The sequence below is a fragment of the Heterocephalus glaber genome, unplaced genomic scaffold, assembly GCF_053883595.1.
Source record: "Heterocephalus glaber isolate CG9 unplaced genomic scaffold, H.glaber_assembly_v1.0 deba00001698, whole genome shotgun sequence".
NCBI lineage: Eukaryota > Metazoa > Chordata > Mammalia > Rodentia > Bathyergidae > Heterocephalus > Heterocephalus glaber.
The window spans coordinates 1,912,748-1,925,387 of NW_028258419.1; the positions used below are offsets into that span (position 1 = coordinate 1,912,748).

Sequence of the window (12,640 nt, forward strand, 5' to 3'; positions counted from 1 at the left end):
GTGTTTGGCTTTCACCTTCAGGCACTGGGTGACTTTGACCATTGATTTCTAGACAGATAAGGGCCTAAGGGACCACAGACAAAACTAAAGGCCTGGAGTTGACGGCCTGCCCTGAGGTTGGGAAAACACAAAGGGCTCCATCCTCTGTGCAAATATAAAGCAGAAATCATCCCACTCCTTGCTCTAATATGAGCAAGCTCAACAGCTGTGTCAAACCTTAGTGCTAAGTGACGGGGGAAAAATAACTTTCCTCTAAGGACTTAAAACCACTTGGCAATTAAAAGGAATAAACTAGGCTGGGTGTGGTGGTGCAGGCCTATAATCCCAGCACTTGGGAGGCTGTCCCACCTCCTAGCCCATGTAGCTATGAACTCATCGATAGATTAAATCCACAATATATAAATTGACCAGAGTGCTGGAGTTCAACTTCCAGGATCCTTGTACAATTCAAGACAGGAAAAATTTCAACTTTAGAATTTGGTAAGCATCCAAGTTGAAATTTTTAAGGTAACCCAGAACAAATAAAAATAAGACCAATAATCCACAATTTATGTAGAGAAAATGAAGTAATAACTTCAAAAGAGCAAGAAAAAAGGTGATAAAGATGCATGAGAAAGGGCTGCGGATTTAGCTCAGTGGTTTCGATGGCTGCTGCGCAAGTGCAAGGACCTGAATTCAATCCCTGGTACCAAAAAAAAAAAAGATGGATGAGAAGGCACAAATAAGATGATAATAATAGATCCAAGTACGTTATCACAGTAGAGACAAATGTTCTCACATACTGCTGGTGGGTTGTATAAAATGGTACAACCTTTTGGGAAAGTCTGGTGGTTTCTACCCTAACCCTGAATATGCCAATGTTATCATGCAGCAACCCTAATTCCTAGTGAATTACAAGCTACAGAAACTTCTGGGAAAGTCCACTGGGAGACACATCCAAGGATGCTTAAACAAAGCTACAAACAGCCCACACATCCATCAAGTGGAAGTGGGACAAGAAACTGATTTTTCAGATCTTCCACCGTACAGTCATGTTCTACTTATTAGTCTGGTAATGAGCCTACAGGGATTTGTTTTGCTGTTGTTCCTGACATGTACCTGCATACTTTCACGTACATGTATTTTTTGTTTGTTTCATAGTAAATATTAAAACAAAGGGAACTGGACAATTGCAAAAGGCTGCAAAAAGTGCTAAAGCCATAATTACAGAATGTCTTATGGCTCTATCCAATCACTTTCACCATTCTTACAAATAATACCCAACACTATCATAATCCACTGGAAACAAGTGTTTAAAAAAACGCACACATTGTTTTTGTCAAGGTCCATATTAGGGCCCCAACTTCCAGTACCAATCCAGGCCCAGCCTTGCCCGCCTCCCCTCACACCTTACTCTGCCCAATCAGGAGGTGGGGTAGTTCAGTAACTCTACATTTCAGAAACAAAGCCCCAACTTGTATGTTAAAACATCAATATAATGCCCAAGTGCTATGTATACTGTGGGGAATCAAGCAAGATGCTGACAGTGCTTTGGAAGGTTTGTTTATGCCAGAAAACCTTCCTAGAGGCTGTCCTTTGCACCAGCTGCCACTCAAGACTAGTTCCCTGTGCCCTGAGTCTATTTTGTTTCACAAATGGCTGCTCTTCCACGCCCTAGCTGTGCCAAGGTATTTCAAAAACTTGGCATTCCTAAAGCCTGCCATCTGTAAATTCAGACAGGACAGAGCTGCAGTACATGCAATGACAACCTCAAGGCCCAGTTCATGAATCTCTGCAAGGGTTAGGAGAAAGGGTATTTCATGGGATTTTTCTGCCAAATCCCACCTACCTCTGAAATCTCATTACAAGCACTGTACCAAAGACTCAAGAATATTAAATGTTGGACTCCATATTTCTAACATGAATATAAAATAGGGTAGGGAGGTTCTAAGGAGTATGAGCTAAATTTGGGCAATATTAGCTTTTCAGAAGCATGCTTTCATAACATGGCAATTCCTCAAGCAAATTGAAAGCTGTACAAGAGACCTACAAGATTCAAGTTCCAGGTGAGGGAGCCCTAGATTAGCAGCGAATGCCCAATATCACTACTGCTTTCACAGTGCTCTCGGAAAGACATCTTTAATCCATATCCAAACAAAATAGCTATTAGCTCTTCTATCAGCTTTCTGGAGAATTGGGCTGATTAAATGGATTTATTAGTTCAAGCCATATTGAATATGAAAAGCAAAAAGCAAAAGGAACTTCTCTCCCTGCAAAAAAAAAACCTAAGACAATGGGTCACCTCAACATAAGTGGATACGCTGATTCTCCACTATGGGGTAAAGATCAACCCAATAGTTTGGGGGAGGGGCCAAACTTGAAGCAACAACCCAGGAGGGAGGTGGGAACAGAGAGTCAGGTGACCAAGAGGGAACCTTGTGTGCAAAATCTCCTTTGGAAACCAATCCATCCGTCTCAGCGAGAGGCATATGCAGGGAGGGTGCTCTGACAGGCTTGCCCAGGTATCAGTTATAGATAACTGTCTGGGTCCACCTTCAAATAGCCCAGTCAGGGACTTTGTTCAAGGCAGGGTCCAAAGGGCTGGAGTCCAAAGGCTAGGCTGAGCTAGGCTGAGAGGGTGATTTTAAAAAACAGTGGTCAATATTCTAGCTCCCCAGGTGTTCCAACCCAATGAATCTAAATGTTACTGAAATGAAAACAATCTCTGTTTTGTCATAAGAAGGAATTTAACTCAAAACCTGAAGGAGGTAGAGGGGATGGGAAATGATGCAACACACATTTAAAAATATAAAATTTATTTATATCCATGGTGAGATAGTTTACATTCTGTACATGGTTACAGTGGCATTATATTGCTACCAAACTTTGCTAATGCTATTGCAGTTGAGGAAACTTCTTTCCTCCTTTAAAAAAAATTAAGGCTCAGTTTCCAAAAGGTAATTATACCACTTATTTTTCTGCTGAAGAGACTTGGAAAGTTTAAGGAAAAACCAGAAAGGGCTGGAGGGTGCAGGGCGACTTTACACACTTCCCTCATTCATGTTTAAGACAATCAATGGCATTTTTTAAAAGATTCCTTCTATTTGAAAATATGTTTAGTTAGAAAAAACAAAAAAATTCATATACAGAGAGTGTATTCGGCATACAAACAAGAACAGCTAAGCTCTTTGTCACCACTGCTGGCTAAAATGTGCTGTGAGTTCCCCACACATAAATACACATACACTCATTTACTGCCACTCATTTTTCCTTGGGGAAGCATCTCAAATGGTACTTCTCTTCCAACACATTAATAAAAATTAATTTACATTTCCTTTCCTCTTTCAGAGCAGGACACCACATTGTTGCCCTTTTTCCTAAATTCACTGTCAACCTCGCAATTGGATATGACGATGGTGGCAACCTCACATGGATGTGAACTCCATCCGCAAGCCAGTGAAGGGTGTGGGAAAGTAAATTAGGAAAACAGAGGTTGAATGTTTGAGAATTACTCTATCAACATGTTCTGAACATACTCCAGAAGCACTTTTTTCTGTGCAAACACTTCATTCAATCACCAGTGACGCCGTCCTTTCACAGAAGTCAGAATCTGTTCTAACTCAGGGAACTTCCTTACAATCCCTGGACTAATGCTAGAACAATGACTAGGGTCCAAAAGGGTAACTGCAGGTTCTGCCTCTGGTATCAAGAGGTAGAGATAATCATTCTGTAGAAAAGGTGAATAATAAAAACAAAACACTACACTCTGGAGGCTGACACAGGAGGATCGCCATGAGTTCAAGGGCAGCCTGGAATACATAGTGAGTTCAAGGCCAGTCTGACTGTCTCAAAAAAGCAAATGAAAACACTAAAATAAAACAACTCCCCCAACTACTGCATTTCTAAGGGTAGCTGTGGGAAGCCAAGCTCTCTCTGGGGCGTCATCAGTCTGATTCCACGTTGAGAGTGCCATTGCCCACAATCATCTTGCTGTAATTCTTCTGCTGCTCTTCCTTAAAAGTGTCCTTCACTTTTGCTCTCTTCAGCCCACCATCCCTGGAAATGGAAAGGTACATCTATCAGATACTCCCAGTAGGATGCAAGAAAGGTCATGTTAACGTATGTGACAGGGCGCCACAGCACATAAGGGGACACTGGAGTTGGAAGCAAGAAGACCCAGAGTTCAGTCTCTGAGCTACCACTCACCAAGTATAGGTTGGCGCGGCGGGGGGGGGGGGGGGGGGGGGGGTGTTAAATAAAGAATAGCATCAGGCCCGGGATTTGGCTCAGTGGTGCTGTACCTGCCTTGCAAGCACAAGGTCCTGAGTTCAATCCTCAGTACCACAAAAAAAAAAAAAAATCTCCTCTATTCAGGTGTTTTTTAGAAGTTAGGGTTGCTGTGCTCCACATTTGAATTTAAATAAGGATTATTAAAACCAGGATTGTTTCCCTATGTTTTTCCCAAAGGAAAAAAAAAATATTGGTTTTTCATCTACCTGTGTCTTACTGGAATACCTTATGAAAAATTTAAAATATACACACAAGAAATAGTAATTCTATATCTGTGTGACCAAATTCCTTATCAATAAACAGGCTAATCATTACTCAAGTATAATCCCACATTTAACAAGAATTTTTTTTTCCAAAGCACTAAATTTTGAGTATTTAAATTCTTCCATATTGCAAAACAGACTGAAGATAAAACAAATTAAATCATAAATAGCACTTGACTGGAAGTTAGTGGCTAAGAAGCAGCATGTGTTCATTCAGAATCTGTGGTCTTGGAACCCTTCAGGGTGATGCAAGGCAGACCTGTCTGGGTTCTAAGGATGCTGCGTGCCTCCCCCTCTCTGGCTACTTGAAAAAATAAACTGAGGAGCTGACAAGAGCCTGGGCTACTGGGGCCCCTCTCGCTACTATTCCAGTGTTTTAGATTTTAACCTCTAGCAGAGCATGGGCTGAAAACTTGCTTACTATGTGCTGTGACTGTTTAATTTTAACCTAGTCAAGGATGAATGTTTACCCAGTGCTTTCTGATAGGGACGAATGATTTCAAGTTAGTGAAAAGGACAGAGCTTGACTTCCATCCAGACGCCTGCCTGAGACCACTGCAAGGTCAGGACTGGAGGGACAAATCCAAGGCTCATGCCCCTGAGTCCTCCACCTGAGAACAGACCACATTCCACAAATTACGTATGAGGTCAGTTGTGGGAGGTTTCCATGACATGAGAAACACTCTTGTTAGGTCCCCAGAATCATCGAGAGAGGCTCTTTATCCCAGTGAGCTGCCTAGAACTGTTCACAGCACTTACATGAATTTGAAACAGTGAGAACTAAGGACGGGAAGCAGAGCATGAGATGTGATCCAAAAGTATGGTGAACATCTAATTTTTTCAAAAAATCATTACTGTAAGGGCCAGGGATTTAGCTCAGTGGCACCACACCTGCCTGGCAAATGCAAGGTCCTGAATTCGATCCCTGGTACCAGAAAAAAAATTTTATTAATGTAAAAGACACTGCCATTAGTCTCCCCCCAAAATACCACCCCCCCCCCAAAAAAAAACACTTATCCCATTATGCTTCCCACTTTCTAAAGCAGTTCTGGAGTCCTCTTTCCTGAGTGTCTTCAGTTGCACTGTACTGGCTACCTCCATGTACTGAATCAATTGCCTTTCATGGTTGTGCTGTCATGTTTTCACAACCCTGCCTTCCCACTGGATGGCACCCAGCAGCAGCACTCACTGTACTTCTGATCATACCCCGTAAAGATACTCAGGAAAGAAGATGTCCAGAACTGCTTCAGAAAGTGGAAGAATGAGGGGATCAGTGTGTTTGAATTAAGGGAGCATATCCTGAGGAGACTGATACCAACATGTCTCTTACTGTAATAAACTTTTAAAAATATAAATATTCACTGTACAGTTTGATCCCCTTGTGTTTAATATAAGCAAAGGGGTGAAGTATTTTACTGATAGCCCCCCCCCCGCACTGTATGAAGAGGCATAAGATGCCAGCTATCCTTTCTTCTAAAGGCTTCTGCCCTAATCCTGAGGCCCTACTTGCTTGCCTGCTGATTCAGTTAGGCAGCAAATCCTAGAAAATCACAATAGCTTCAAAAGAACTTTTCATGTAAAGTACTGTTGAAATACCAAAAAAGGAAGCAGAGATTTTATTGAACTTATAGGACCTGAAATACAGGACTGTCCTGTGACCACTTGATAAAGTAAGGCCCACATATATGCAAGGATTCAATCTGTCATTATAAAGTAGGTAGAGGTGACCCTCACTGTTAGAGAGTGAACATTTTTGTACCACTCAAATTCCTGTGTTGAAGCTCAAACCCCTGTTCAATGCTGTTTGGAGATGAGGCCTTTGGAAAGAAACTAGGGCTAGATGAGCTCATAAAGGTGGGCCCTCACCATGGGATTAGTGCCCTTAGAAGAAGAGACACTAGAAGTCTTGCTTGGTCTCAAAGGAAAGGTCATGTGAACCAGGGGAGAAGGCAGCCTTTGCAAGGGGAGAGCCCTCACCAGCAACTGGCCATGTGGCATCCTAATCTCAAACTTCCACAACTGTGAGAAATAAATCTCCATTTGCTTATGACACTTAGTCTATGGCATTTGTTATGACGTCCCAAGCTAGTATATTCACCTACATCCAAACTTTCTCAAAGAAATAAAAAATGAAAGTCAAAGTTTTCATAACTAAAATATTTTACTTGCTTCCTTTATTTCAAGTTTTCTTTAATACAGCTACTATAATTTATTATAGTTATAGCTAGAGTTAAATATGAACAAGCCTGTAAGTAGTCCCTTGTCTCATCCCTAAATCCACTCTCCCTTTCTTTCTTCTTCAGTAGAAGAGCCCTACACTTTAGCTAAGAACACAGCCACACAGAACAAAGACTACATCCCCCAGGGTCCTTTGCCATTGGCTGTTATTGTGCTATTTCAGCACTAGCCAATGGACCCAAGTGCATGTCTAATATCCAGTGTGCACTCCTGAAGAGATGCTTGTGGCCTTCTTGCTAAATTCCTTCCTGCTAGCCACTTGCTGTACACACTGGGCAGAGTCAGAGCACCCATCACAGGCCATAAAGTAAAGGCTCACATTGAGGATGAAGAGAAAAATAGCTAAGATGTTACACTACCCTGGGTGCTTCGTGTTTAAGAGAGAGATAAACATCTATCTTCTTTAAGTGTTTGTTATTTTTTATAAACCACTATCACTTTCAGCTTAGCCTACAGATAACTAGCACAATAAATAACATTTGTTAACAGTAATTTTTTTTTTTTTTACATAAACCAAGAATAGTATTTCAGAAAACCTTCTTACCAGGGAAGTTCAGTCAATCCTCCTTGCACAGCAATAGCAGACTTAACTCTATTTGCAAACTGGACAGCATCTTCTCCTTCCTGGTTAAAAAAGGAATTAATTATACATTAGGGATACAGAATTTTTTTTTTTGATACAGAATTTTTTTTAAAAACTTGAAAGGTTTCATTATCATTTATATTTGTTTTAAAATATGATTCAAATTTTAGTCCAAATGCTTTCTATTCTCAATCATAAGAAATATCACTTCTCCTATCAAGAAAATGCAGTGTTGTATTGATTTTTTTTTATCATAAGCCTATCTTCATTATGCTCTTTATTAATCTTGCTCAGGCACAATGTTCCACAGTATCTGTAGGTTCAAGAAACCAAGAACAATTGTAAGACTATGATGGAAAATAGTCTCTCAATATAAAACGTCCTGATTTGAACAGCACTGTATACATTATTTAAAAAATAATTATCTGTTGAGAAAGCAGAAGGGCAGGATGTGAAGAAGGGAGAGGCCCAGATTTCTAGTTCCAGGGTTACAGCACAAAGCCCAGGTGAGATCTGAGGAATACCTCTCTGGTCATGGGTGGCATGTACCACACATCACAGACAATGGCCCAGCTGGTCATCATGCGAAGCAGGTAGCTCACCATGTTATATTTACTACTGTTCCAAAAGGCATCACCGAACTGGGGGTTATACTGAGAAAAAGAAAAGAAAAATACTTCTGGTCAGGTACCAAGTGGTGGCTCCTTTCACAAGCTCTGTCAGACCCCAAAAGAAGACAAATGGCTTCACTTCTTTTTGACAGAATTGATCACAAAAAGTAAATTAGGCCAGCTAACTCCTCTAACTAGTAACAACTGCTTTTCTAAATAGATCCCCAGAGCATTGCAATATGAGGGTTATTTATGCAACTAGTAAATATCTGTCTACAAATAACTAGAAGGCCAGTACTGGAAAGGAGGGACAGTAAGTGTTTTGCTTATGACTACATTCTTACTACTTAATATAACCAACCCCTGGTATACAACCACCCACTACTTGAAGGAGAGGGAAAGAGAGGGGAGAAAGAGAAAGAATGAAAAAGCAAATGGGTCAAAACATAAAGAACTAGTACAGCATCTGAATAGAGCATGCAAGTGTCCCTCATTCCTGCAAATTTTAAATTTATAATTACAACAAAAATATCATCACCAATCCAGTGCCTTTTAAAAATGTTTTACCTTAATTGCAACAGGGTGTATGGTTCCTCCAATCTCAAAGCTTCCCTTTTTAAACATCATGACTGAAGTATTGTTGATGCAGGTCCCTGAAGGGAACAGAAGTAGGGGAGCAAGTCATTTTTTTTTTATTTAAAAAGAAATCACTTTTGTAAAATAATGTAAAATAGAAAAATTAAGGCATTTTACTACCATTTCACAAATTAAATCTTGCTCAAGGAGCAATACAATAATTCTAAACAAATTTAGTAACAAACTGCACTCTACTACTAAACACTTTATGGGAATAATTTTGTCAAAACAGATGACAATATATTTACAATACAACCTTTAAAAAGCCACAGACAATACCTTTCTAAGTTCATTACTCAAAAATGACTTAAAATCAAAAAGGTACCATGATGTCCATCAAATCTCAATAGTGAACAGGAAATTAATCGCTCAGAGAAGGTTCCAATTGTCCTGTCCCATTTCTACAGGACAGGAGAGACCTGGACCAAGAAGGCTAGCCCCATAGCCACTCTACTCTACTCGCATTTGGTGCGGGGGGGGGGGGGGGGGTACTGGGGATCAAACTCAGGACGGTGAGCTTGTGAGGCAGGCGGCAGAACCATTGAGCTAAATCCCCAGCCCTCCACTAGCTTTCAATGATTTGCTGTTTGTGCTACCTCTCAGTGGGCAGTGGTTTCCATTCTTACCTTCAGGGAAGATTAATATGGGTAATTTTTTCTTATCAGCAATATGTTCTTTTAGTCTGTGAAGGAAAATGCATCAAAACTTTATTTAAAAAAAAAAATGGACTGCAGTCCTTTCTCATATTCCTTATACTCAACGAGCACAAATACAACTGCAAAGCAATAAGGAGAGAAGCAGCGAGAGATAAGTGAGGGAAGTAAACTCAAGTTGTCTCCTTTCTTTGAAAGGAAAGAGATCTGCACTCTTTCAATTGCTCTAATTTGAAAGTGACTTTCAGTGTCTTCAGCTTACTCTTACAAAGCATCCTAGCCAACCAAGTGACCTGAGCTCCCGACCAACACACGTGAGCTTTGTGTCCCTTGCCATGTGCTTGTACAGTACTTCCTCATCTGAGGCATGCGGGCATTCAATGTTGCACCTGTCTGTGTTCTGGCCAGTGAGCAGGAGAGTCCTTAAGTGAGTCAGGATGAACTGCCCAGGAAACACACCAGACAGTCAGGAAGAAACTTTTCTTCAGGGCCAGTGAGATAGGAGATGGGGTGTGGCTTAGACTGGCTGGAAAGAGAGGTGTGGAGGGATCCCATGATCTACACAATGCAATCTCTTAGGACTCAGTATGTAGAACTTCTTATGGGTTCCCACGAGATATGGATGGCATAAAGAGACCAGGTAGACACCACAAGGGAGACATTGTCGTGACCCTTCACAGTAGCCCACCCTGTGTCTTCCACTCCCAGGGAGTACTTTTATTGCTTCTCTTTTCCTCTCTTTTTCAGCCCAAGTTTGCTCTGCAGAGCCCGTTTCTCCCTCACTTCCACTTTTCAAATAAACTTTTGGCAACGTTTTTGGCTTATCTCATTCAATTCTTTGTTCAAGATGAGAAGAACCTGGAATATGTTTAATTGGTGAGCCACTTCTAAAAGAAGCTATTGATAACACTAAGGCCTGTTCTCCTTGTGGCTAGACCCAACTGCAACTCACTGCTCACCGGAAGTTGGTAAAGTAATAGATGGCAGCTGCCAGAGTATCCCACTGCTAAGTAATCTCAAGAGAGGGAACAGAGTCCAACCTGAAGCAGATTTCAACAAGTACTTTTCTGGGAGCTGAGCCAAGAGGATCTCAAGTTTGAGCCCAAACTGGGCATCTTAGCAACTTAGTGAGACTCTGTCTCAAAAGAAAAAAAAAGAAAGAAAGAAAAGAAAAAGGACTAGAAATGAAGCTCAGTCCAAAGGCCGTGGGTTCAATTCCTAGAATGCAAAAATAAAAAATAAAATAAACAAACAAATAAATAAATAAAATAGCCTGGGCTACCATGTATTTATAGAAACAATGACCAGAGTGCCTCCAGTTAAAGCAAAGCAAAAAGCTGTTTCTCAGCAGAAGTCCCTGGTAGCTCACCTCTTCCCAAGCCCTGATGTTCCTCCTCCTCCCTTTCCATAGAAATCTGCTATAGCATGGGTGTGTGTTCCCGACAGGCCAGGTGTCAGAGGCTTGTTGTGGGGGCCAACTGGAAGTTCAGCCACTAGAGGCTGCAACTGAGAGTCTTATTGAAACCCTGGGTCCCCTGCTCTCCTGCTTCCTGGCCCCCATGAAGTGAATAGGGCCCCTGCCATAATGCACTGTGCCAAGCAGCCTTCTGAACTGCACTAGACATGGACTGAAACCTCTGAAACCAGGAGCCAGGAGAGAAAGCCCCTTCTTTTAGTAAGCAATTGTCTCCAGTATTTTGTCATGGAGACAGAAAGCTGACTGACACAAGATTATGAGCTCTGGCTGCAGCTGGACTTTAATGACAGTGGTTATTCAGCTGAGCTTAATCAAACATCTATTTATTCAGCAAAGAGTTATCAAATTATTCAGCCTCCAACATGACAACTTTGAAAGTCCACTGTCTGAACTACACCTAAGCCACAGCAATGTAGATTCTATGAGCCTTCTAATCTCTTCATGTATCCCACTGTGAGTACAGAACTCTTTAAAATCTTGCTGAGTGACTCTTCAGAAAAAAAATCTAACTATAACTAGCACTCTGTATGTTCTGGTTTTATTGTGTAACAGGGCCCTGCCCGCTCTGGCCAAAGGCCCAAATTTATCAGCTTCCATGCTAGCTCAATGAATACTTGGTAACCTCAGTCCTACCTCTTTGTAACCAGGTGCCGATCCTTCATTTCTGAGCGCTCAAACCAGACATGAGGACACGCCTTGACCATGGCTCTCTGAATAATTCCCATCAGGCCACCATGAACCTGGCCAACCTAGAAGAACCAGGAGAAAAAGAGAAAAATGTAAAAGCACAGCAACCCAAAAAAGGCTTTTTAAAAAAAGTAACAGTTTGGGCCAGGGATTTAGCTAGTGGTTCTGCAGCCTGCCTCGCAAGCACAAGGTCCTGAGTTTGATCCCTAGTACCAAAAAAAAGTAAGTTAATTCCTATACCCACCTGGAGATAAGACTGGCTTCCTTCTAAAGACTTAAATCCTAAGTCTGACCAAAGGACTTGAAAGGCTAAATGTAAGCAAATGGTGCTCTTTAGTAGCACCATTGAGCTTTAGCTTCCATGGGCACACAAACTACTCACTAACTTTAAAAACTAGAAGCACTTCAACTTAGTCAAGATTAGAATAATGCAAATTAAAACTACACTGAAATGCCATTTCAAACCCATCACATTCACAGCTATTTATCGGTTTGACAATACACCCAGATTCAAGGCCACTGGAGATAGGCCCTTTCACACACCGCTTGAGGAAAAGGAGAGAGGATCATAATACCAGCGGAAGGAAATTGGCAACATCTAGTAAGATCATATATGCACCTATCCCTCATTTCAATAATTTCCCTTCTAGGAATTTACCCTGAAGATATACCTTCAACAAAATATATGCAAATATATACACACAAGGTTATTAACCATTGTTGTACTTATCATTGTAAAATATTAGAAACTATGTAAATGGACAAATACAGGGAAGTGAATGAATAAGGTACATACTACAGTGGAATGCTATTCAGCAAGATTTATCTCTATGACTGATAAAGAGCGACTTGCTGGAGAAGGTAAGTGAAAAAGGCCAAAGAACAAATAAGGATCTTACCTTGTAGGTAAGACTAAAGGGGAAGTAACACATATGCATTTGCTTATTTCTACAAAAAGAAATATAGAAAGGATAAACCAAATCACTGAAGTTGGGAACCTACAAGAACAAAAAGGAACAGGGTAGACTGGACATGGGAGTGGCATTTCCATGAGTATACTTTTTTTGATTTGGAAGCATGTGAATCATCTACATATTCAAAAAGTAAAATTAAAACCACCAGGATGACAATAAACTAAAAGTGAGCTGAAGTGAACCCAACTGTATCTCAAATATAAGAACAAGTCTGAAGGAAGAGCAGAAAATCCAAGAAACTTACAAACA

General features: G+C 40.9%; 1 protein-coding gene across 2 annotated transcripts in view; it reads right to left on the reverse strand.

The window, feature by feature from the left end:
- Nucleotides 1–2,778: 2,778 nt before the first annotated feature.
- The window catches only part of Gpat3 (glycerol-3-phosphate acyltransferase 3), a 53,691-nt gene continuing 43,829 nt past the window's right edge, over nucleotides 2,779–12,640 (reverse strand). The window contains exons 8-13 of one of the 2 annotated variants that reach the window (XM_087199308.1): nucleotides 11,364–11,479; nucleotides 9,227–9,282; nucleotides 8,532–8,617; nucleotides 7,878–8,006; nucleotides 7,315–7,394; nucleotides 2,779–4,035 (exon numbers count right to left, since the gene is read on the reverse strand). In XM_087199308.1, coding sequence (XP_087055434.1) covers nucleotides 3,924–4,035; nucleotides 7,315–7,394; nucleotides 7,878–8,006; nucleotides 8,532–8,617; nucleotides 9,227–9,282; nucleotides 11,364–11,479 — 579 coding nt within the window. In that variant the 3' untranslated portion in view covers nucleotides 2,779–3,923. The remainder of the gene's footprint in view (nucleotides 4,036–7,314; nucleotides 7,395–7,877; nucleotides 8,007–8,531; nucleotides 8,618–9,226; nucleotides 9,283–11,363; nucleotides 11,480–12,640) is intronic. The other variant, NM_001310300.1, reaches the window with a different exon arrangement.